The sequence below is a fragment of the Chelon labrosus genome (genome assembly GCF_963514085.1).
Source record: "Chelon labrosus genome assembly, chromosome: 6".
In the NCBI taxonomy this organism is placed as follows: Eukaryota; Metazoa; Chordata; class Actinopteri; order Mugiliformes; family Mugilidae; genus Chelon; species Chelon labrosus.
In genome coordinates, this window is record NC_140342.1 from 21,398,400 (window position 1) to 21,425,073 (window position 26,674).

Here is a 26,674-nt window from a genome sequence, read left to right on the forward strand (position 1 = left end):
TACTGTAAGAACTTTTACCGTGTCTGCAGAATAAATAGCACAGTGAGTCTAGGTCACAAAGCACGTAAGAAAGAGTTGTTGTGCTCTGCAGACAAAGGCTGGACTAAGATGGACTCTAGTATTCCACCAAGAATACCTTAGTAGAAGGCACAACGAGAGGAAAATATTATCTCACCGCTTAGCTCTGGTGTGTTTGACAGAATCATGAAGATAGCAAAACAACCAGCTGGAATCAATGTAGACATGTTGAAAACCTGACTTTCTCTTGGTCATCAACGTCTATTGAATGAGTTCAGTGATGTCAGTAAGGTTTTGGTGGGAGGGGGGTGGGTACATCTCTCTTTGCGTCCATGAAAACAGCTAAATTGTGCCTTCTTTAAATGTGGACTAAAGAACATCAAAAAATCTGAAATACTAAAGAACATTAACGGGCAACTGAAACATCCCTGCTGTTCTGACACACTCTTGGTTTCCAGCTCTGGGAGATTTAATGAGACTGTGTTAGGATTAGAAATATAAATCTGTTAATGGCATCTGCACAACGAGGAGGAAATGGAAGAATAAGCCAGACTCACCTGGTCCTCAAAGGACAGGGCCTGTCCGACGTCCCGGGGGAACCCATCTATGACGATACCGTTAGCATCTGGGATCTTCATAATCTTCTGCTTTATCTCAGTTATTGTGGTCTCCTGGAAAACAGTGATTCACAACTACAATTAGCTTGTGTGTTGATGTCAAAAGAGCAGTGAGGACATATGTCTGTGAAGCTCATCGAGGATATGATATAGACCACAGACTGTATAAAGATGGACAGCGGAACAGCTCATCAAAAGTGAAGCCAAAGCAAGTAGAGCTCCCCCTGGTGGCTGGCTGCAGTATAGGTCATAAGCTCCGCCCCCTCCATGTTGGTGGATAGGGCTTGGGTCAAACTAAAACACTAAATACACGTCAAATAATTTTTTTTCAAGGATATTTTCAGTCATTTTGGGTAGTTGATGTAATGTTGATGCGTGATTCAATTTTTTGGATTAGTTTCGGATGTGACAGGATGTGACATAATGGCAACCACCATTTTGCCATGCCAACTGCTCTGTAAAGCGGAGCCATAAAAAAATGAGAGTCATAAAAACAATTTTTAAAAATAAGTACAGTGTATAATCCAACATTTCCTTGTAATTGGTGGAGGTAGAGCAGAGCGTAGTATTAATCAAACTGAAAACGTGAGTTAGTCTATATATATATCGGGCTCCAAAGTCGCAAGATGGCGCCGCCCGTATCCCCAGGAAAATAGTGTCAGTTTCCCCAATACAAGGAAGTGGCAACGCATTGTCCATATTTATATACAGTCTGGACACAAAACAGTTTCCCAATGTTTCAGCTTTGTTTGGATATAGTGATAAGGAAGATTTCTGCTTTCCGATAATGAACAACTACCACATCTGCAGGGGAAATAATTGGATTTTTGAATCCAAATAAACGTAAGTAACTCAGAAATTAGCCAGTGTTTGGATTCCCGCCTCTCCAAACTCACATTTCACTACATTTTGAATACGATTTTCTTTTCCAGCAAGATAATCATTAAAGTAATTAGTTTGATTAATGATTGTTTTAGTTCCTGTTGTAGAGCTGTCAAAGTTGTAGATTAATTAAAAAAAAACTCAAAACAAGGACATCACAGTTTAATTCGTCTGTTTAATCGATTGTTCTTTAATATTTCTGAATGCGTCAGAGGAGCTGTGTGGAGAGCCCTTGAGGCCACAGAGTGCCAGCATCTTTTAGCATCACTTACTTCCTCGTGGCTGGAGGAGGTCAACGTGTTTGAATGCATCTCTCCGGGCAGAATACATCATATGGCAGAGATACATGAGCAACGCTCAGATCTAAAAATACCACGAGTAAGGCTGAGGTTTAATTTCCCTCCGACCACAGAATGTGAGCAGCAGCCTGGAAGAGTACGCAGAGATTAAACCTAATCTGGGTTCCATCAAACAGATTAATGTATGTGTGTAAAAGATAAAATGAGAGAAGCTAATGTTAGAAAAGCCTCTGATCCGCTTCATGGCGCCATTGAACGTCATATCTGACTTCTAATAAAGAAAATTCACCTACAGCACCTACAGTACACCAGCTTCAGAGACTCACGTCCTAAATCCTCTCACTCTTTCACTATGTGCCATACGTGGTACAGACACTGAACAGCCTTCTCTATAGGAAGCATTAAACAGAGATTTCCGACACGTATTCTTACCATTTATCAAGGTTTTGTGCAATAAGTAACAGGTGTGGTGTTGCACAGGTGTAATTTTCACATCCATCATATGCGGTACATTGCATTACGGTGTTATTAGCAGGAGGGAAGCAGTAAGGCACAGACATAGCTTTATTGTTCTGGCGCATAAATTCACACAGAATGAAAGTACAGTGCACCGTGCAGCCAAGAGAAAGTGGGATTTACAACGGTGTTTAAGTCGTGTTTCAGTTTGCCTAAACATCCTGGATTTATCTCCTCCTTCCACATCTTTCTCACGTTGTAGAGGTTGTGTACATCTAAACGCAACACGGTCAATGTTTCCTGGGAGATATTGTCTGAAAACGAGTGCCGTTATCCCAAATTTTAAACCACGCAAACCTTTTAATAAAACTACAAATATAACTCTTCTATTGGTACTAATTCTTGAATTTGTGTATTTACTAGGGGTGGGACTCGATTTAAAAAAATTAATCTAATTAATTTGAGGCTTTGGTGCTTCGGTGGTATGCAAACTTAGCCTTCCATCAGTCCTAGTAACGTGCTTTCATCCGTTTTCTCCATTTTGCTAGCTGTTAGCCGAGCTCTGACGTGTGCATCAGTGTAAGCGGTGTACCAGGAAATCGTGCACTGACGAAAGTTCCGCGTTTGAATGCAAACTGCGATTAAATGCGTTCATATTTTTGTCCTACCCCTACTATTTACGTTTACTGGTGTGTGTAATTCGGCCACTATTATGATTAATTATGTAGATCTTGTATCGCTAGTCTTTATCATAGTTGTTGAAACCAAACATTTTCCGTGTTTAAAGTTAAATGTACGATGTTATCATTTATATCGTTCTTTCCCTTTGGGAAAAAAATAATCGGTTGGTTGATACATTTCAGACAAAAGTCATCGTTCTCAGCAACTCATGACCTCATAGTTTAAGTTGGGTTACAAAAAAAACCCAAATCCTGTAGAAGCCTATCAGAATAATAAACATCTATGACATATCATCATCAGTAACTGCTGATAAAGACTACTTCGCTTGAAAACTTTGCACACTCCAAGTGGTAGACCTCAAGTTTGGAGCGTTTGCCTAATTCTGTGTCCGAGGTGAAGTGTGAACAGGACAAAATGAACTGGAAACAACCAACACACGTTTGTTTTTGGTGAAAGGGATTGGAAAAAGAATGTATGGGTTTACTTGAAAACTAGGAAATGGGTTTACTATAGCGACTTCTCTTGATTCAAAATGATAAAGCAGAATAGTTAACATTATATTTAGGTATTATATACAGCTGATTAGACAGTGATCATCTTGAGAAGACGGAAAGAAATTTACAAAAAATGATCAGAAACCATCCTAATGTGAGTCTAAAACAGTCTCGCGTTCTGCTATTAAGATGAGGACAATAAAATCAAAAGTGGAATCTGGGTTTAATTTTAGAACAGACTGTCAAACATCCAAGAGCCTCCCGTGAGAAGACCTGTGGCATTTCTGAAAGGAACACAAGTTCAGAAATATACGAGTCACATGACCCCGCAGTGAGTTTTGGCGAGTTACAGACAAACAGCATGTGGCCGCTGGCAGATGGAGCTGATAGGGACTTTAGAGTGCTTATAGGGAGAAACTTCATCTTCTCGTGAACAGGCTCAACACTGTTTGACAAATTCACGTAGTCTTCTGTGAGGCAAATACAGAACAAAGCTGGAGCCAGAGGATGATTAGCCTAGCTTAGCATGAAGACTGGAGTCAAGTGGAAACAGCTAGCCTGACGTTGGGGGAAAATGAACCGTGCTGCCTGCTGCTTTGAACCGAACTAATGAACACGAGATATCTTAATCCTTGCAAAACTGATATGAATAAATAGGTTAATGCGAGGTTTCTACAGTGTAAACAAAGGGGCGTAGACACAGGAAGAGACTAGCGGTGATGTGGTGACATCCACAGCGAGTTGTTGCGATCATAGGTGAAAAACCCTTTGGCGATGTTATCTAGGCGACAACCAATGATGCAGTTGATTTGCTTGTTTCACTCTGAAACATTTGTGGTGGGAAATATACAAGAGGGTTGCCTTGACAACCAGAGCCTGGAACACCCTAGCAACCTGTCAGCTGCACAGTGATGGCCGGGTGAATTGATTTATGTGTGGCTTAAGCCTTCATATACATGTGACAGTGGTGTCCATCTTTTCACCTAACCCCTAGCATTCATGACGAGCTCTTAAAGAAAACTCCCCGGCGTACTACTACCAACATTTTATTGGCAGCCAACAAATGCTATTCAAACCAATTATTAATTAATCTCTGAGCGCAATTAAAGACCAGTTTATATGAAACCTAAGGCACCACTGAAGACCAGTAGTTTGTATTTACACAGACGGTACAGTCACCAGGCCTCCTGCTTAAAGCTCCTGAATAAAAATCTTCTCATATAACCAGAAGTATTTCTCCTCCCTCCTTTTATCAATACTTGCAGAATAATTAAGAAGAAACCAAATTCCAATTTCCTTTGCTAAACTAATCACTGCAGGAAATTAAACACCCAACAGCCACAAGTCACTTTATCATATCTAATACTTCACTATATATGCATCTTTGCCTAATGACATTGGGCGAACAGCACAGAAAGTTCTGCTAAACACGCGAGGAAGAGATGATAAATGATGTGCCGGGTGATTGCTGAAAATAATTCATGAGCTGAAAAGTGATTGCAATGAAGGAGGCGGAGGCTCGTGTCCGTGCCCCCACCTGAGATGCCAATAAATAAAAGTGTCAGTGTTGACAGCAAGGACCATCTTCTCTGTCATGTTGATCATCATATATCCAGACAAGCAGAAATCCCTCAGGCTGTTTTGTCTACACAGGAAGAAGTATAAAAGAAGTGGACGTAGCCATCATGATGACTACTGTTTTGGAGTGTTGGTTTATTGGAAGCATAAGTGATATTTGGATGAGAGAGGGGGAGCAGACTGAGAGCTTGAGGGCTTGCCAAAGATAAGGTATCCACGTCCTAAAACAACACGTCTTAATAGGCCAATAATTTGCAAAATGAACATCATGCTGGACTGAACACGACTTTAAAATACTAACTGAGACGGTGCAGTTTCTCAAAACTCATTTGGAAAACCTTTACTGGCGACTGTGTTATTATATAAGTCATGGACTTTTATAAATCTGATTTCTTTCCCACTGCTGGCCATTAGACTAAATTCAGGTTTAAGCCTTTTGTACATTGGCTTTACATTTCAGACTTGTATGATGTTTTAAATGGTCTATGGCTGGTCTGTTCCTATAAAGCTAATAACTGTACTAAAGCCAAAAGAAGCTTGCTGTAACTTTAATCTTATTTCCCTGAACTCAAACTCAGATCTCTCCACAAAACCATGACAATAGTCATAGTTTAGATTTAAAACCACAAGAAAGTATTTATTGCTACGACACTTAAAATCTGAAAAAGCCTTCTGTTAATTGATTTCATTAAAGGCCTCTTGTCAAGATTTTCACCACTAGTAGTGCTATTGAGCTCTACTTCTTATGTATGCAAGTGATTCCTGCCGATGGTTTCAAACTACGTCCTTGGTTACGTAGGCGACTGCAAACAGGTGAGCATGTTTGTATTAATAAAGTTTTATGAGTAAGCAAATGCAATTATTAGTTGTGTAGACCCAGAGGATACACAGGAGGTGACACTGGATGTACACTAGATCTAATTTGTGCCACCTTTTCTTTGATTGTATAGTTTCATATTGTAAATTATAGCATATCATATATATCATATATGTATCACAGTGTTTCATATAGTGGAATATTGTGTTGCAATTTGACTGAGTTAAAATGAAAAGCAAGCAAGTAAACCCTGAGGTTAATATTTAAAGGTGCAGTAGGTAACTTTTATAAAACTAACTTTCTGTCATATTTGCTGAAACTGACCCTATGTTCAGGTATAATTGCATAAAGCAGGTCATTTAAAAAAAAAATTCGGCTCCTCTGGCCCCTCCTAGAGCCTGTAGCGCGATTTGCAAGACATCCACCGCTCCACATCCAGATGCACCAATCACGTCCAGGGGTGTATCTAACAGAGTGTCAATCACTGCTCATGGACACGCATTTCATAGCGCCCTCCCCTCCCTCCACCACCTCGCACCACTTGGCCGCGGGCGTGTAGAAGGAGCCGGGACGTAATCCTCCTCCGAGCCCTGTGCCTCAGCTTCACTCTCAAACGTCTAACCACATCAACAGGTAGCGGTCATATATCTACCACATAGCAAATTGATAAATCGAAAATGTGGAATAAAACGCCACAATGAATGCTTCTAACTGTTACTGATAGCAAACATCACCGATGTAGGCTACTTTCAGAAACATCCTAACCTTGGTTTTGTCCTAAAGTTGACTATTGCTAAATATTTTGACCTAAAATTATTTAGCAATAACGAAAGGTATTATAAAAACTATTTTGTTGTTGTTACGTCGGTGTGTTCCATGCTAGTTTGTTTACTCGCTCTCTCTCGGTTCTCTGCTCGTGCACAGTATTCCAGGGCCAATATGCACGCGCTCTATCGTGCACAGCTCTCCCTTGTGGGGGGAGGGGCTTGCGAGACCTTTTTGGGCTTTAGCGGAAAGGGGGGAGGGACTGAGAAGTTGTCGATGTTCAAATTTTTTGGCTAAGTCCTGGATCTTCGCAATCCTGCCTACTGCACCTTTAACCACAGATTATGAGTCTTGAATTCAACCGCATCATTATGTGTAATTATTTAAATTGAATAAATAAAGGAACTTTCTGCAAGACAACATGAAACCAGCTATCTGAACGAAAGTAGTCTAAAAATAATAACGGCTTCCCGTTTGACAACAAATGAAATTAATGCACCATTATGTAGGTTTGCAGATGCATTCACGTACAAATGTTGATCTGAACCCTTTAACTTCTGAGCTTTTCTTTACAGTTTCCACCTCCAAGCCACCGAAATGAACTACTCTGAGGTTAAAAGACACTTTTGATCATTTTGATATACAATAAACCTCTCAGTCCTCATCACCAGACCGGAAAGAGATAATAAATTAGAGAGTAAATAATAACCTTATAACAATGAGACAGTAAACTATGATGCTGTCAAACTCAGCTTTGACACAAGAGAGATGAAGCCCAAGAATGCTTCAATCATTTTAATCGTAGTCGGCAGCTTCTCTATTGAACATGCCACGCAACCTTTGAAAGATGGCAGTGGGTTCTGTACTAATGACATATACACGGCCTGCTCCCTATACAACCGTTTTACCCCAGGGTGCAAAATGGTTGATGTCATACACAGGTTGAACTGGAGCGCAAACAACTCAAAGGGGGTCTGAGTTGAATTTCTTCCCAGGCAGTGTCATTATCTTGCAATGGCGGATGCTAATAAGATGGATAAGCATCCCTGCAGCAGACGTGTGATATGAATGCTTCTAATTAGTCCCATGTAACACGCATGCTGCGATAATGGCCTGAAAGTGACTGGACACGCTTGCATTCCTCCCCTCAAATTATCTCTGTCTCACCCTCCCCCTCCCACTCCCTCTTATTCTCTGCCTCTCTGCTACCTGTGGTGCCAGCTCTCCGTTGGTGATGATTTTAGCGATCAGGCTCCACTTTCTGTTGCTGGTGGCGTTGTGGATCATCTTTTTCCTCAGCAGCTCGCCCACAGACACGTACTGGAAGCCGTAGCGCTCGGCAATCTTCAGGCTCTGTGTTCCTTTGCCGCTGCCAGGGCCACCTAGGCACAGAGGGGAGGGAGAGCTGTTGATGTTTTGGGAGAGATTCGGGTCTGGTGTGTGAGTGTGAAACATTGTGCGCGTGGGTGTGTTAGCGTAGGCGCATGTGTGTTATGAGGAACTGTGTGTGTGTGTGTGTGCATGACTTGTTTTTTTGCACATCAGAGAGAGTGTGTGTGACTGCACTGTGCGTGTCTGTGGTACTGCACAGTGTATGTGGGGGAGAAGGTCTTGTGGTTGGGGGCAGATGAGAGACACAGGTATGTGTGAACCTCCTACATTTTTTAATTACTGAATCTCAAAAGGATGCGCAGAAGAGTGATAGGATGCCTTAAGAATGGGCAGAAAGAAAATTGCCCATAAAATGATCAAACTGAGCACATAAAGTTGACATTTTGGAGTTAAACTGCCTTTAGGGGATACAATCATAAGCAATAAGACATTAAAGGGGCAAGACGGAGTCATTATATGAGCTGTGGGTTTGTGAAAGGCCCGTTTAAGTGTCTATAAAAGCCGCCTGACAACCTGAATTCTGCCTTGCTGTTAGGCAACCGTGCTTCATTCCAGGATTTCAGAGTTGCTGCCGTTACCATAGAAATGTCAATCGCTCCGAAATTGCTCCTGGTGGATAGCCAGGCCAGAGGGAAGTGAAATTAGTCAGAGAACAAGCTGCGTCTTTGGGTAATTTATTCCATCACGGCGTGTCATGTTTCCCTAAAAGGTGTACTCAGTTCTAAACAGAATCAGTTTGGATGGTGCGCAGTCTACATTTAACTCCCTGAAACCTCCTGACTCTCGTCTGCACCCAGTGCACCAAACCCATAGTCGGGCAATCAGTGAGCATCTATGGCATCTAAGTTGCAGGGTTGCCTATGTTTAGGTTCCATGTCTGCACTGTGTCCTTTCATGCAACTGCAGGACATATGTGCCTCCTGCCCGTTGGCTGTCGTCTTTGCGGTGCCTAACCCTAACCCTAACCCTAACCCACGACCTAACCCCGCCGTCAAGTGCAGCTTTTTGGTTCAAACACAGACGACATGAGGCAACTTGCAAATAAACACTATCCTGGTATGCAGAGGAGAGAACATAGGCACTGTTGAAACTGCAGTTTCTTTTTCAGTTCTACACACGACTACTTCCCTTGCGCCGCGCATACACACCCAGGTGCAGCATTGAGAAGAGACTGCCTCAAAGCCGTCCTCATTGGTATGATTATTGCGTCTCACATCTCTCTGAAAGTGTGGACATTTGTTAAAGGCTAGATTTAGACGTGGTCAGATAGCGTGTATAATAATAATAAGGTTTTTAGAGTTGAACAAAGGCTGGGCTCATTGTTGCTTCCTCTGAGGCCGAGACTTTGCCGAATATCTACTCTCTGTCCACCGATAGGAAAGTCCAAATGACAAACGATCTTTGTTACTTGTAAGTATTTAAAGGTCCAGTGTGTAAGGTTTAGTGCCATCTAGCTCTGAGGTTGCAGATTGCAAACAACTGAGTACCCCTTTGCTTTTTAGCATGTTGGGAACATACTACTGTGGAAAGTAAGGCAATGCAACATGGTGGAATCAAGGAAGAAGATCCCACAAATCCTAAAAACACTGTACCTTAAATATCTTTACGTAAACTTATGTTAAAACGGGAACCGTGGATGCCACTCACAGTTCTGTGGATTCAGTCCCGTATTTCCTCCTTTTGTCTGCAACTACAGTAAATGAAACTGCTTAGCTTAGCTTATAACAGATTGGCTTGGCGTAGGGAGGGGGGAAACCACTTCTTCGTTGTGTCAAAAAGTGAGCATTAGTAACACTGGTAGGCAGATGTTTTGCCCTCAGATAGAGTTAGGGATGCACACAAAGAAGAGCCCTTGATTATGCAACACCGATGGTTGTAGGACAATCCAGCTGTGTGGAAAGTATTTCTTTCTCTGTATCAGAGTGTTACCAGACTAATTTTCCCATGAGAATTGAGTCTGGTTACACTAAACTCGTGAGTTATAGCAAAGAGAGGAGAAAAAAAGTAAAACTTTACAATGCATAGTGAAGCGACACCGAGTTGAGCTAGTTTCCACTTTGAGGCAATGGTTGATTTTAGGCTATGACCAAAACAGTTGTGACTCATCAGAGAATAGACATGGGCCTTCTGAGGGTGTCCTGTGGTGTCTGGCAACACAACGTTGTTGGTGGGGGCCTGCCGATGATGCTTTAAGTTAGCATGTTTCAACCCCTGGTGCTGCTGACCGGCTCTTTTCCATTTCGCTGCCCAGTCAGTGCTCAGTGTTCCTGCAATGACCTTACGGTGGCACACTGAGCTTTTGACTGGCAGACTGGTTCATGAAGCATCTGTTCTACTCTAGTGTCCTTGAGTAAGACGAGTACGCCAACTAAATACCCAATAGTCTGTCTGGATGGCTTTACCTGCTTCATGAGGATCAATAAGGCGTCATCCTGTTGCATTTTAACAAGGGCTTTTTTTGAACGCTCACCAAACTCACTAAAAACATCAACGCCAATGTAAATTAGCCTGTCCTGTGGTGTCTGGGAACAGAATGTTGTTAGTGGGGGCCTCTGTGGATCATCCCACAGATACTTGATCAGTTTGGGATCTAGTGAATGAGCGTTTTTGTGTGTGTGCCTGTGTCAGGCTGCATCCTGCTGGGGATGGCTGCTGCTGACCATCAAGGAGTGTCATTGCTATGGGGTGGGGGTGCCTGGTCTGGTCTAGGTGGGTGCTACATGTCTAAGTAACATCTACATGAATGAATGCCAGGTCCTAAAGTTTCCCAGCAGAACACTGAATTGTCACAAGATGGTCAATGTCATTTACTTCACCTGTCAGTGGTCATAATGTTGTGGCTGATTGGTGTATATGAAGCTAAAAGAAGTTAAGTTTGTCACAGCAAGAAAAGCAACTAATAATATTAACAATGTCTTAGTTCAGTGTGTTTCATCTAAATGTGGCTCAGTTTCACCATATTTGGTCAAACATTCTCGTCTTATTACAAACGCTGCAGCAGAGAGAAGCAGTGAACGCATCGTAATTACGCTTTGAGCAGATGTAGGCTCCGGCTGCCGTTTGACTACTTTGTAATTTTTGACCCAGTGTCCTGCCAACACCTTCCAGACCAAACATGCTTTGTCAGTCTGTATCTGCGAACCTGACAGACAAAACATTCACTATGATCCTCCACAGAGATGACAGCCGCTGCCATGGTGTTTTCCTTTTCAAATAGGGCACAGCGTGCTCTCAAAGATGAGACAGGAACTGGCTTTGTGCTGCGAGGACAAATAACTATCATCCACTCCACCGACGGTGTGAACATCCCACCTAAAGCAAAAAATAAAAAAAAGTTCTGTAGCTGCTAAAAGGTTTTTAACAGATGCGGAAATCCTTTATTTTTCTCATTTTCTTATTGAAAATCTCAAATAGCTTTTATTGTTTTTGTTTTTCAGTCCGGCTCAACTAGCGTCATTACTCTTCCTGTGCAGCTGCGACGCTTAATTTATGAGATTAATGAACGTGTTTGACAGGTTAATGCAGACTCGTCAAGGAAATCAGATTAGGAGAGCGTGAGCGTCTAACACGGTGAGTGACATGTGACAAGATCTACCCCGCTGATACCATCACGGAGGGGCGGGGCTACGTTCAAAATACCAGGAAATACACTGTGCCTGTGCACACACACACACAAACACAAACACACACTCCCCCTGATTTGCAGATTCCCATCCAGGCCTTGTATTTTTAGATCATTGCCGAGTTAAATATAAACTTTCACTTTGTGTTTTTGTTGAGTCTTCAATAAAAATAGATACTCATCAAGATTTTTATCAAACAGAATGTGCTGTGGCTTCTTATCTCATGGAAAACATGAGTCAACAGGAATCCAAATGCTTCAGCTCAGAAACATCAGATGAGGAAACGGTAAATAAATCGACCCTCGTTCTGACTCAAACGTTCCTCCGTCTTGTTTTTTTTTGTGTGTGTTGAGTGCTCACTCAGGTTCAGTGTTTGTGTGCGCGCCTCACCGATGACGAGGATGACCTTGGGTCGCGGCCTGGACGGGTCGAACACCTCGTACTCCTCTATGAGCTCCGCCGTCTCCGACAGGTCCGAGTCGCTCTCGATGGAGAACTGGCTGATGGGAGGGAGGCGGTCGTAACGTCTGTAGGGGAAGTTGGGGCTGTCGGGCAACACTGGGATGCAAACACACACAGAGACGCACAAAGATATTAATGAGCTGATGAAATATTAATGATTAGAGACACTTCAGACTCACTCCTGTGTTGTTATGTCTGTCTTTCACTTTATACACATATATTAATATTGTGTAGGTCTCCCTTGTGCCTCCAAAACAGTTGTGACTCATCAGAGAATGGACATGGGTCTTCTGAGGGTGTCCTGTGGTTTCTGGCAACAGGATGTTGTTAGTGGGGGGGACTTTGAGGGGAGGGGCCTCTGTGGATCATCCCACAGATGGTTGATCAGTTTGGGATCTAGTGAATTTGGAGGCCAGGTCAACACCTCGCGCTGTTCTTCATGTTTTTTTGAGTTGTTCCTAAAGCGTTTTTGAGGCTGCATCCTGCTGGGGATGGCTGCTGCCATCAAGGAGTGTCATTGCTATGGGGTGGGGGTGTCTGGTCTGGTCTAGGTGGGTGCTACATGTCTAAGTAACATCCACACCAATGAATGCCAGGTCCAAACATTTCTCAGCAGAACACTGAATTGTCACAAGATGTTCGATGTTATTTAGTTCTCCTGTCAGTGGTCATAATGTTGTGGCTGATCGGTACAATTGCAGGTGTTTCAAACAGTACAGCCAATTCCAGAACAACAACAAAAAAAAGTTTTAACAACTGTAAATTAGGGACGAAGTCATTAGAGTGATGGATTCAGAGCTGCTTCATTGAGTTTGAGTTAATTACCCCGCCGTCTCCGGTGATGAAAACATTGATTGTACGGCTTTAACAACAATAACACAGTCACCTAATTCATCACTTAAAGCTATTCCACAAGGAGCGAGCGCTGCTGTAATTTACAAGACAAGACTGAACGATCTCTTTCCACTGGAAGCTGTTGATCATTCAGTTACAGCAACAACTTGAGTCAGACAATCGACGCTTGACGGACGTGCGCTTAGGAGGGCGAGAGCAGGATTCTCCTCCAGCGTTGCTTGAAACGGGGAGGATTGGAGCTTCAGCCATCATCAGCCAAGATGTTCAGAAATCAATATCCATGATTAGGCTGCAGCTCCCAGCAGCTACACACTGCAGGTCGCAAAGTTTCGCACCTCGTACCACAATATTGCAGAAAGAGGAAGACAAAACTGAAAGTCTGGAAGCAAGAGTGTGTTTCAAGTGCTTCTTAAATCATCTTTCTGACAGCTTCTCTTTCATATATATGATTTCTACAGTTGCGTGGCACGATCGAAGCGTCTGCAAACAATTTTCACTGACTCACACATGAGTCTGAGCTGGTTCATTCTCTGCCACTGTGCACGATGCCGCTGCGCCTCATGTGCAAACTTAAAATTAACCTAATTAAATAAAGCTAATGGAAAATGTAGCTTGCAGTAGTTTGCAGTAGCCTGTAGTTGCATGCAACTGTCGAAGATAAAGTCAAATTTGCTTTGCAAATTCTCCCAAGGTTTTGCATACGGACTTCCTGCATCAACTACAGCTGGAATCGGTGACTGGTGAATGCAGAGGCTTTTGGTGTTCCCGCTCAGATAAATAATTAACTACGCACCACGGTTTGTCTTTCGACAAGTCAGTGAAGGCCGCACGAGCAAGTTGAAAGATGTGATATGTGCGCCGGGCTGGCTTTTGAACAGGAACCAGCCAAGTTTGCAGTCAGTGTTATGGACGTGGCGTGTTTTTTGGGAGCATCTGGGATTTTTTTTGGAACAAAATCTACGTGAGAGTGATGATATTTCATTATCCACCAAAATAAAAAGGTCTTTTCCTGCTCTTACTTCCAAGAGTATCACAACAGTTTTAACAATGCAGCTACAATCGGGCTTCTGAGGGCTCAGCGCAAATGTCGCCGCCCTTCCCTGCTCAAACACTGAGTCCGTCTGGTCCTGATTGTGAGAGACGAGGATGTGCGCCGCTGCCAGCTTTCTTGAAAAGATGGGAGCTGCCAAAGAAATGTATATGTATTCACTGGCAGCTTTTTCTTTGTACCGGGAATATGTGCCAATCATTTAATGGGATGAAGCACAGTGCCAAGGTCTGGAGTTCAGTGGATTTTATGTATTTTCATAACCAATCACTGGGCCAAAAACTTTTAGCCAATGAAATGTCATAAAATAGAAGAACTGGATGTGTCATCTTAAATTGTTTCCTTTTGTCAATAAAGGAGATTAAATTTATGCTAAATGAGTCGAACTAATGGAAGCAGCTAATTTGGGCTTTTTGCTTTCAGTCGTCTAATTGATAAATGTTTTACTGCATCCTCACCATTTCTGAAGAGGGATCTGCGTGACTGGCCTCCGTTGAGCGGCGGGAGAGACTTCTTCTCCTGCCCCACGAACGTGTCCCACCGCACCCTGTCTGGCCCCCCGAGCTCCCTGACTTTCTTCAGACAGCCCTCCAAGTAGTCGATGGGGTCGTCGGGGCGGTAGTACATCAAACCCGTCAGCAGGCTCTGGAGGAAACAGCGGAGGAGGACGTGTGAGGAGGCGAAAGCTACGTCTTTGTTGTGATGTGTTGTTGTGTGACAGTGTGGCGGTGGCGGCGGCGGAGAGCAGCCACGCTTAATGAGGGGAAGTCTTGGACGTGTAGATCTGGTTGCCGTGGCTCGGCTCCACCGGGGGAACAGATCATCTCATTTTGTCGGGAAGCCCGTGAAGTTGGACTCGGCCCGGCAAATAAACACAGAGGTGACCCCCTCTGTTGTTGCAGAGGAGTGAAGCCAACGACTGTGGTGAACGTGAGAAGGCCGAGTCAAGTGTGTGACGTTTGTACCCCCTGGACCCTGAGTGTTTCAAAACAATACCCTCCCGTGGGACTTCCCACCTCACCCCCTACCCCTCACCCCACCCTCCCCGCTTAAAACTCCCACCCAGCAGCAGGAAAACACACTGTGAAGTTTCCTGAAAACAATCTGACGCGCTCGTTTACCCAGATAAGGAGCAGCCATTGTAAGCAGTCAAATAAAACTGCAGTTATGACGGCGATGATGATGGCGATGATGATGAGGATGATGATGTGCCACTTCGCTGCTCGACGTAATTTGAATCCCACTGTAAATAAACAGCAGTGATTGCCTGCATGTATTAGCTGCACCGCACTGGGGATTGAGTCTAATTAAGTGGATGAGCCAATTTAGTGTCCCCCTTGGGAAAATGAATATTATATTTCATTACGATGCTAAGCTCTGATAAGTTTTAGAAGATGACTTGTGTGCACTTTGTAGCATTTTTCTACTGGTATCTGCATAATATCCCTCTAGAAGCTGCACTAATGCCACATCTTTCAGAGTTTAGAGTATTTTAACGCCTCAAATGTGACTAATATCTCTTGAGCTGAGCCTCCTGTGTTTGTTCTCTTTCCTGCAATGATTACAAAAATGCACTGTGGACGTTTAATTTCATTTTTGCCCATTTTATCATTTTAATTTTTTACTGATAATCCATCTGAATGCACCTTAAACAGACTCTACTATACTGTGGGGGTGATTTGGAGGTCTGTCTGGTTTGATTGCCTTTACGTTCGTGATTATATTTTAGTCTAAAAGCAGCAGTTTGTGAGATCATGAATCAGTCTGAGCTCAGATGGATAGATACCGTGAAAGAAGGAAGGATCTTTACCGTGACTCTGGTCTTGCAAAGCACCAAAACATGAATGGTAAAAAAAAAAAAATCACGCTGGTCAAATCTGCACCCGGGTCCCCCTCGACCAAGCGCGCATCATATCTCACCTCAAATAGTTGAGGTATCTCCCGCCGTGCGAGATACTCCTTGGCATCGCTGGTATTCATCTCCAAGTCAGGTTTCCTCTGAACTTATCCGAAGCGTGTTGTTCCCCCTCCTTTTTTTTGTTTTGTTTTTCCTCCTGGTGTCTCAGTGCCTAAAAGGTAATCTTTGGTTAACGACCGAGCTCCTTGACGCGTCTCCCCTCAGCGCATTTTTCGCCTCCCGTGTGTGGACTTTACAACTGGATTCCTGCAGGCGATGCCACCGCGCCACCCTCCTCGGTGATGCGGATGCGCGGCTCGTCCGTCTTCCCTCCTACAGCGCTCTGCTTCCAGCCACGCACCGTGTGTGTGTGTGTGTGTGTGAGAGAGAGAGAGTGCGTTTGTGTCGTGTTTTGTGTTGTTGGCACAGAGGTTGCGCGCCGTGTGTGCCAAAAAAAAAAAAAAAAAAAAGAACTCAACGCGCCGCCTCTACGTGGCGTTTATCAGCCCTGAAATGAAAGTGTTGGTGTGGAATTTACTGATGATAGTGTTTAAAAAAAGCAGCCTGGATAAAAACAATACTCAAGTATTTAAGTCCCAGTTCAGACTGGAATATTCTACTTTTATTATCGAGGCAGCTGCACATGATTATAGCTCTGTAACACATGGTTCAGGAATAAGGAGCTCTTTTATTGTTTGTTTATTGTAAGACTTAAATTACTTTTAGAATTCAGGGCTTATAATTGAAGGAATTTTAAGTTTTAGAAGGACTAGAAGTACATCCATTACTGGAATGATAATTATATGTCATGGCATAATCCTCCTGCAGATGCAAACATTAAATGTATACAGGTAGTACTTGGGTACGTTTTTGTACCTCCTTTCAGAAAACGCTTGCAAAGTTCTGCTTCTTTTCGTTTCAGTTTTGTTTTATATCATAGGTCCACAATCAAAATGGCTAGATGCTTTACAGAACCCAGAGACTGGAACCTCTAGAGCAAGAACTGAAGTGACTGTGGCGTTTAACACAAAGAAACCTTGAGCAGCTCATATGAGGGCCGACACAGCTGCTTGAGGCCGGACGTGTAGAGAGACAGAAAAAGAAGAGAAGCAAGCCGATAAATCCGTATATGCATCTGGATAAGGCACAAATAATGTGATACTTACAGAAAATGTATGACATGTGGAAGATTGATAAATTGCAGCTAAATTAATGAAAAACAAATATCAATGTTGAGTTTTTAGTTCCTGTCTTTTGGTTTTCCAACATAAAGCCCTTCATTCAGAGCAGCTACATACAGGTGGATGCATGCATTTGGCTTCAGATCAGCCTGTGTAACAATGTGCACTGATCAGCCATAACATTAAAACCATTGACAGGGGAAATAAATAACATTGACCTTCTTGTGATAATTCAATGTTCTGCTGGGAAACTTTTGGACCTGGTATTCATTCATGTGGATGTTATTTAGACATGTAGCACCCACCTAGACCAGACCAGGCACCCCCACCCCATAGCAATGAAAGCAGCCATCCCCAGCAGGATGCAGCCTGACACAGGTACACACACACACAAAAACACATGGAAACAGCGCAAGGTGTTGACCTGGCCTCAAAATTCACTAGATTCCAAACTGATCAAGTATCTGTGGGATGATCCACAGAGGCCCCTCCCCTCACCTCAAAGGCCCCCCACTAATAACATTGTGTTGCCAGACACCACAGGACACCCTCAGAAGGCCCACGTCCATTCTCTGATGAGTCACATTTTTGGAGGCACAAGGGAGACCTACACAATATTAGGAAGGTGGTCATAATGTTACGCCTGATCTGTGTTTGTTTCTGTTTTTGGTTAGATGGAACAGTTCAGCAAAAGGTGAATTGTACTGTTCACACAATCAAGTGTGTGTGTGTTTTTTTAGGCCATCCAGAAACAGGAACCGGTCAATTTGATTACCGCGTCGGCCACGTGTAGGATTGGATTCTTTCAGGCCCCTAATCCTCTTGACAGCTGGACAGCTGACTTTGATTGTTGGTTTCATCACAGAATAACTTGAGATTAGTTAAGCAATTCGAGTGCGTTAGCAAGTGATGATTAGGACATCTGAATAATATTTCAGGCATGAGCCAGAATCAGATAGTGCTGAGGAAAAGAAACTGTCTGACAGTGAAATGCTAATTTATGGATTGAAAATGGAATAATGATTAGATTCGTGCGACTGAGAACAGTTTTGTTGGAACACTTTGCTTGCTTTCTTTTTTTATTTTCTAATGGGATGCAATTGACAGAGTGCCTTGCTGTGATGAGCTCAGTGAGTGATGCAGCAGGTCAAAAAAGCAGCAGAAGGATTCGTCCAGAGGATTAAAGCGTCTGGCAGTCCCATAAAGGCGCCCTGCCGTGTGCTAAAACTGATTTCGATGCAGCTTTTCCAGCAGACCCTCGTGCATGCTGTGCTGTGATGTTACATTCGAATTGCATGAAGGGTATGTTTTTTTCATGGCCTCACCTTACGACGGGGGGCTCACGGACGCTGGGGCAGCAGCTTCACCGGTAACTTAACGAGCATTTTAACGTCTGCTGCCTGTGATAACCACGCCACTCCTCGTTAGAGTTGCTCGCACTAATGAGCTGGAGAGGGCATTCTGAAGATGAAGCTGTCAACATCATTTGTCGTGTAATGTGCCCGCCCCCTCTCTCATCGGGGTACCAGTCAAATCTCGTTAAATGGTGTTTCGCTGAATTAATCAGGCAGTCATCTGTGCACTGTAGCCCCTTAAAATGTATCACGCTACAGATTTAATTGCTGCATGATGCAAAGAAAACCACTTAAAGAGGTTGTGACACCGAATTAATCTTTGTAATTTTGACTGTAAAAGAAATAATTAAGAAAACACACATGCTTCAAGACTAGCCCTTAATTGGGTGATTAAAAACTTCATGTTAACCGCCCCCCCAGGAAACATGACTAGAAGATGTCGGATGCCTGATACCAAGACCACAGTGAAAACCATTACCCAAGTCCACAAATAACTTGTGTAGTGTATCCAGCTGGATGTCTTTACACACTAAAATAGCCCATTTGTTCATTTACTGACATTAATTACGGTCTCGGTGCTCATGGAAATCAACTTACTCACACCAGAATGAATTCTGTATCTGTCCATGCAATGAAAAGCCACGCTGCATCATCTGATAATCACACAGAGCTGCTGCCAGACTCCCTCTCAGCAATCACGGCACCACGGATCCACTGAAATTATATCAATTAAAGCTCGAACTTTCATAATTTTTCTACATTTCAGGTCACATAAACAACTCGGTGAAGTTTTTTGTTCTCGGTGAGCTTTCGTGTAAGTGTAGAGCAAAGGTAAAGACAGTTTATATTTATGTCAGGGTAAGCCTACAACGGTTTACCTACTTTTGAATAACAATTAGTCTCCTAAGGGACTTCTATTTTTAACTTCCACGTCTGTATGCAACATATTTGTGCTGTGCATGTACTGTATGAGTGCCTGAGCAAGCTATTACATGTGGGAACCAAATGCACTGGAGACGGTATGATTATAATTAATTTAAATCTGTACTACAGTATGCCAAAAGATGTTGATGAATTGTGTCGTATTTTATTTAAATTCAAGATGTTGCACGGGGAAATAAATCACAAAACAAGTAAATCATTGATGACTTACTCGCTCACATGCATTAAATGTTTTGGCATGTGACCCCTGAAGTAGAGCAGCTCACTGGTGCCACGACAGATGCGCCTGAATTTCAAAATCAGATAAAACCCAAACCTTTTATTTTGAAGTGCTTCCTACCGGAAACGCTTGCTGGGCGGACCCACCGGTTTTCACTTCCTGGATGTCCACTGCTAACAGTGCTGCACAATGAAAATACTCAGTTTATTCAGCTTATTCGCCACATATTTACTAGTAGACAGCGTCAACATCGAGGTGAGTGTATTCTGTTGCACGTAGCTAAGAATATCCAAACAGTTTGTTTGTTTTTTAATTGAATATTACCGGAAATATCGCTTCCGTGTTAGCCTTCTTTGCTGTCATGCTAGCTGTTGTGGTGCTGAGGCTGGTAGCCTGTTTCAGCTAAAATCTGGCAAAGACACAAGTATTTATTCATCTTCTTTTGCTTGTTCTTCAGAATAGTGCAGGTCAGTTCTTCAGCAGCGGTCACACGAACAACTGGGCTGTTCTGGTGAGTGTTTATCGACGCTACATCTTTGGAAGAGGCATGCTAATTCATTTTCTGTGACATGTATATATGTGCCTCTAATTCATTTGTCCTTATAAACAGGTGTGTACATCCAGATTCTGGTTCAACTACCGACATGTGGCAAATACTCTGTCTGTGTACAGGAGTGTTAAGAGGCTGGGCATCCCTGACAGGTAATTAATACTCAGCAGAGCAGGTTTAGTGTCTATTGAAGATATTAACTGATGATATAAGCACAGAGATACAGATAGATGTTGTGGTGTCGGTGTTAATCTGCAAATATTAAACCGCTGATAAGACTGGGACACAATTAATTGACATATACACTCACATGCCACTTCATTAGGTACACTAGTCAAAATAAATTCATTCTACTGTAACAGTCCTGCACTAAATCGTAGCTTCATGACTGTTGTAATGTTCAGTTTATGCTCAAACAGTGTTAGAAAGGTGGTAATTCAGCTGTATGATTATTTTAGTTTTGTGTTTCTGTTATTTTAGCCTAGCCCACTGACTAAAATGAGGTTGTCATAATAATAAACATGGATCAGTGTAACACAATAGTGCTACAGACTACAGTTGAATCAACAGCTCTCTGTTGTTTTAAACAAATTCTGAGTGAAGCTAAGATTTAGTTCGGGCTTTAATGTCATTTGTTTTCATTGGTGTAGCTAATGAAACTGGTCTTTTAAGTATATTTTTTTATTTATACTTTTAAAACCAAAGATGCCAAAGATTTGCAGTGTTAGCTCATCAGATTTTAAAATGCTCTTTTTTTTTTTTTTATCATAGCATGAAACTGAATCAGTTTTTGTTTTGGACTTTTGGTCAGAGAGAATAACTTGGTCTGTGGGAAGTTATTTGTTATCTGTGGGAATTATCCACCCAAAATGTAACTAGGGGTGCGCCCTTAAATTGAGTCTACGGTCCTCACTGCCGTGGCCCTCGATTGATTTCAGGCTGCACCCTTTGCTCTCTCTCTCTTGCCCTATTACTTTCCCTTTCTCTATTGATGACACTATCCACAAAAGGCACAAATAGCCAAATAAAGGTTTTCTTAATTCTTAATTCTTAATTAATTAATAAATGATAATTGGCAGAATATTAATAATGACAGTAAGAATAGTTGCAGCCTTTGTTCATTGCTGATATGCTATAACATATGCTTAAACACTAAACCAGTGCTACAGCTGTATGTTGTTACTGGCTGTATGTGATTTCTAATCCGAAATACTATTTATTCATCTTAGATTTACATCCACAATAGATTTAAATTCTCTCTGTGTACTGCACTCTATGCAAGCTGCATCATATTTGATATGTCCATCTTGAATTTCCATCAAACTAAGTTTAAATCTTGCTCAAAAGCTCTTCCCAATAAAACATGTTTGCACAGCGTTTCAGACACTTTGTCTGAGCTTGAATGCTGAGGAATGGAAAATATAATAATACTTTATTTGTAGAACACCTTTCTAAAGCAGTCACAGGATGCTAAACAAAGCAGGCATTTAAATAAAAAATATTAAAACAGTGGACAAACAACAATGATATAAAAACAAAATCAAATCGCTCCAGTGTACCAGTGTACCAATAAAGACAGATTTTAGATGTTTTTTGTTTTTTGCATTTGACTACGTTCCATAATATGTTTGACTGTATGACTACACTATTAGCCCTTATGCTTATTTTCCATTATAACCATGTTAAACTGTGTCTCTCTGGTGTTTTTTTAACCAGTCACATAGTCCTTATGCTGGCCGACGACATGGCTTGTAACCACCGAAACCCCAAACCTGCCACAGTGTTCAGCCACAAGAACATGGAGCTGAATGTGTATGGTGACGACGTGGAGGTGGACTACCGAGGATATGAGGTCAGCTCACAGCTAACTGCTTTTACTGCATTCAGCGAAGGCAGTTAGTCTCTTTAAAATGTTTTTTGACGAGTAATGTCCGAAAAAAAGGCAGATCACTTGACTAGATGCATGCACAAATGGGTGCAGAGAGGAATTGGGGAAAGGTTTGGTCATCACTGACTGTCCATCCTGTGTGTTGATCAAAAAATGATTTGATATAATATGCATCTACAAATAGGCGGGAACCCAAGTGGTTTATTTTTTATGGACAAGGCAGAGCTGCTCTGGATGTGGTCTTCATCGCAGTTTGTTTTTTCAGTATTTACTCGGCCTGTGCTGGGGTTTTTAAATATTAACAAACACGTCGATGCCAGTCTGTGTTTGCTTTGACACCATAATCGTGTGCAGCCAAAGCGGATGCTGATGAAAGTGGAGGGAAAAAAATAATTACTAACCACTGATAGAAAGGTTTGGCAGATACTTCAGTAATTTTGACACTGAAAATTACCTCCTACTGCTTTGGACAAATTTGTATCCTGTGTGTTTTAGGTGACAGTGGAGAACTTCCTGCGGGTTTTAACTGGACGGCTGCCTCCCAGCACGCCACGCTCCAAACGCCTCCTCTCTGATGATCGAAGCAACATCCTCATATACCTGACAGGTACTTAAACGAAAAATCCACCCTTCAAAATGCCTCTTTAACCCCTATAAGTTTGTGCCGTGTCCTGTGAGTGAAGAATTGTGTTGAAACTGCCTCAGAGACACGGCAGTGTTTTACAATGTCCAGACTGACTTTCACCAGTGCAAAGTGAAAGAATGTTACCGTGCTCCTATCTGCAGCGTAGGCTGTTTGCAGAAGCATAAATCTAGCTTAAGGTTTCAATTAAATTATTTAGTGGATGGTGGCGAAGCAACAGATGCATCCTGTCATCGTTTTAATTTCTGAAAGAGATTCTCAGCCACTCTCTTTAAATGTACTGTGTGGCAGTTATTGTTTGAAACGACACTTCTTCTTCTTTCCAAAAGGTGTTTAATTAAACTTCATTTAGTTTTATGTGGACAGCAGAGGTGGTTTTATTCTTTAAGAAACACTGCAGGAATCCCTATTCTTCTTGTAAAGTAGAAAAAGGACTTTTTGGAGGACTAATAGGTGGTTTAGTCTTCTGCGTCATTTGATGCCGTAGCTACAGCGACAGCGCAGAGCATACATCCCTTGCACCGTAACTGACCATAGATGGAGAAACCCTCCTTGGCGTCATAACGGGAATGAATCTTGGGCTTAACGGCTGCCATATTGGTTTTGAGGGACTCCGCCTCTCTCGGATAACGTTGGTTGGGGCTGGGGTGGACCGAATGACGTCTCGCCGCCACCAGCAAGCTAGACTAAGTGCTACTCTCCATTGCTAGCACCCGGCTAACACGGAACCGCGCTGCATGGCTTCCCGTTTGGCACCACCACTCACTGTTCTCTAATAAATTGTCCCAAACTAATAGTTGAATAGACGTAAGAATAATTATTAAAGTGTTATTGAGATTATACTATACAGTGAAAGTTTCAGTTGCTATTGTTGAAAGTGAAGCAATGAACCCGACAGGCTAAAAAGACAGCAGCAGTGTTTGGGTGTTGGTTGTTTAATCTTGAATAGGAATGAAAAGTAATAAATTAGTCATAGGTCAAATGTTTAGGACAATACAATAAGGATGTCAGAAGGAATGCTTTAACCACAGTAAGTAAAAAGTAAGAGAAGCCTGAAGCTGTCTTCACATTATTACAGGCCACCCATAGAAGAGTCATTATTTATACATCCAAATATTTCTTTATATTATTCATCTCTGTCCTTTCAGAGTTTCATTCGAGCCTCCCACTCGGTTCACGCTGCCGCCAGCCCTGTTATTTAGTTTTCTATAACATATTTTTGCATTATGAATCAAAGCTGTCTGAATTATTTACCGTGTGCGTCTCTGTAACAGGCCACGGCGGGAATGGCTTTCTGAAGTTCCAGGACTCGGAGGAGATCAGCAACGTGGAGCTGGCCGACGCCTTTGAGCAGATGTGGCAGAAAAGGAGGTGAATATAAAAAGTGACACGGACTATTGTCATTATCTCCTCTTCGCTTGGTCTTTCCTTCCCCCTGGGGCCAATTAGTTGTGCGGCATGTCAACAAACATTTACTGGCATGAAAGTTAGCAACCTATGAATTGTTGTGTTTTGTTTGTGATGCATGCCTCTAATAGCTTTCTATCCAGTGTGCACATGCGTGGTGTTTGGATTGTCTAATATTTAAAGACGTGAATGATTCAAACAAAGCATTTCTGGGAGGAGGTTTCTTACAGTTCCTCTTTAATGTCCACTTTTTATGTACTACATGCAGATACAGTCCAGTATTTTCTTCATGCAGGGCTGTTTTAGACTTAGACTTGGTCACAGTAGCTCAGTAGCTCAGTGTCTCCAAATGTCTCCAACTCCCTGCTGATCACATGTCCAGCCTTTCGGATCAATTAATTTGTCGATCCTGCCAGGAGCGCCTTAACAGTAGTGTAAATTCTGTTGGTAGTCTCCAAGTCCAAATCTCACGGCCTTAATAGTGCCCTTGAAATATGCGGTTGATGTGCACAACATCATCGCTGGAAATGAAGCCAATTAGAGCAGTATGTGGACCGTAACGGTATCGGTGGGTCTTTAAAAGTCGAGCTTCAAGGTTTTAATTTGTCACATGCGTTATATACAGCTGAATAAACTCTTGAGTGTTCACGTAGCAGGTAATTTAAAAGTGAAATAAGATGAGAAAGAGTGAAACTGTCACAGAGAAAATTGTCTGACTATAAGGTGTAAATTATTAATGTGGAGTATTTACAAGGTTACATGAGGTAAATAGTCGTGTAAAAGTTTATTCTGATAAGGAGCTGAATAGGAAACAAGAAAGACTAAATATAGGATGTAACGCTATTTACAGTGAAGGTGAAGGCAAGTTTGCTATATTTGTGAGGACTGAGAGAATAATAGATGGAGTAAAGTATGTAGAGAGGATACCAGTATTAAAACACCAGTCTTAAGAAGTATTGATTCTTACATTTAATTCACAAATGTCTTAATAAATATCTTTTCCAGTCTGATGTATGCAGGGACTCCGCATTTGTAATTTCTGCAAAACCCCTCAGTGCAAATATTCCAGATGTCTGACTTTTTAATATATTATGTATTAATCCATTTGTTTTCTGACCCTTATCCAGGAGTATTTTTGGGGAAAGCAAAATCAGAAAAATAACTTCAAATCTCAAAAACACATTATTGCGCCTTCTGACTTTGATTTATTATCTATTCTTTGTGTTTGAAAAGTGAACTTTTTAACATAATATTCTCAACAACCTTGAATTTGACCCGTTTCCATAGCTACATGACCTTTTTAAACTCTTTAACACTAAGTGAAATATTATTGTCTTTAGAAAAGCTCTTTTTTTTTTTTTTTACCTTTCGTATAAAGCACGAGACGCTAAATGAGCTAGCACCTTTCTGTTACCACTCCTCTATTGTCCTCCAGACCAATCATCATCGTCATCATCATCATCATCAGTAGCAGCAGCGAGTGTCTGAGTAACGTTCAGACTCCAGGCTGCTTGATAAAAGCTTAGTGACGCCAGCTTTGATGCTGATGTGATAATTGCATGCTTTAACTACCAAATTACAGCCACCAAAGAGACTTTCCCATCTTTGTTCATCGCCTCCCCCTTCCTCCCAAAAAAAACAAACCTTGATTTGTTCAACTTGTTTTAAAAGTTTTTGCTGGTTTGTCTAAATGGGAAAGAAGTTGTAGTGAAAATTGTTTTTATAGAGGGAGGATGGAAGGGAGGCTGGGGAGGGGGACCGTGTGCGTGGGAGTGATACCGAGACTGAATGGAGCTGTTGGTTTTTCTTGGTCACCATGGCAACTGCTGTATGAAAGATGGTTAGAAGGGTCTGTGTGTGTGATACCGGTTTAATGGGACAAATGGACGAGTGTTATGCCAGCTGTGTGTTCTCTCATCAGCGTTATTTTGAGCATGTCTCTGTCTGTCTGTCTGTGTGTGTTTGTGTGTCACCAGGTACAACGAGCTGCTCTTCATCATTGACACCTGTCAGGGCGCCTCCATGTACGAGAGGTTTTACTCTCCCAACCTCATGGCCTTGGCCAGCAGTCAAGTTGGAGAAGACTCCCTGTCCGTGAGTTTTCTTCCCCCCCCCTCCCCCTCATATGAGAGAGATGAATTAAAAACCATCCATCAGTTTGACAGGTCTTCTAATGAGCAGTGTGGCTTGACAGCAAGATGCATCTAAAGACCTGCGATGGTATGATCGTCTGGAGCCATGCAGCACCAGTCAGCGCTGCTCAAAATAGTATTTTTTTTTTTTCTCCACTTTACTACAGGGAGACACGATGTGAAGATAATTGTGCCGAAGCAATTAGTCAGACACGGAGATTATTAACGGATATTTAAATAAGTCATCAATTAAGAAAAGTGTTTAAGGAGGGTTTGCTGGTTCCCTCTTAATTTAATGAATGTTTTTTTTTTTTTTTTTTTTTTTTAAATCGTGAGGGAAATTACTCAGAGTTGTAGACTCAGAGCAGTGGGCTGGGTCTTGTGTGCCACCTAGGGAGCAGTTTTGGGGGTCGGGTTCTAGCTCAAGGCCCGTCAGCCACAGAGCTAGGGGAATGTGAACCAGCGACCTTGT

At 42.3% G+C, this 26,674-nt stretch overlaps 2 protein-coding genes across 2 annotated transcripts in view; one reads left to right on the plus strand and one right to left on the minus strand.

Moving 5' to 3' along the window:
* The window catches only part of ak5 (adenylate kinase 5), an 83,249-nt gene extending 67,173 nt beyond the window's left edge, over positions 1–16,076 (minus strand). The window contains exons 1-5 of the mRNA XM_084546287.1: positions 15,908–16,076; positions 14,446–14,632; positions 12,013–12,180; positions 7,817–7,989; positions 576–689 (exon numbers count right to left, since the gene is read on the minus strand). Of these exons, the coding sequence (XP_084402413.1) occupies positions 576–689; positions 7,817–7,989; positions 12,013–12,180; positions 14,446–14,632; positions 15,908–15,967 (702 nt within the window). The 5' untranslated portion in view covers positions 15,968–16,076. The remainder of the gene's footprint in view (positions 1–575; positions 690–7,816; positions 7,990–12,012; positions 12,181–14,445; positions 14,633–15,907) is intronic.
* Positions 16,077–19,723: 3,647 nt separating this feature from the next.
* Positions 19,724–26,674, plus strand: part of pigk (phosphatidylinositol glycan anchor biosynthesis, class K) — a 36,735-nt gene continuing 29,784 nt past the window's right edge. The window contains exons 1-7 of the mRNA XM_084546288.1: positions 19,724–19,837; positions 20,040–20,093; positions 20,193–20,284; positions 21,849–21,984; positions 22,516–22,627; positions 23,938–24,034; positions 26,047–26,164. Of these exons, the coding sequence (XP_084402414.1) occupies positions 19,772–19,837; positions 20,040–20,093; positions 20,193–20,284; positions 21,849–21,984; positions 22,516–22,627; positions 23,938–24,034; positions 26,047–26,164 (675 nt within the window). The 5' untranslated portion in view covers positions 19,724–19,771. The remainder of the gene's footprint in view (positions 19,838–20,039; positions 20,094–20,192; positions 20,285–21,848; positions 21,985–22,515; positions 22,628–23,937; positions 24,035–26,046; positions 26,165–26,674) is intronic.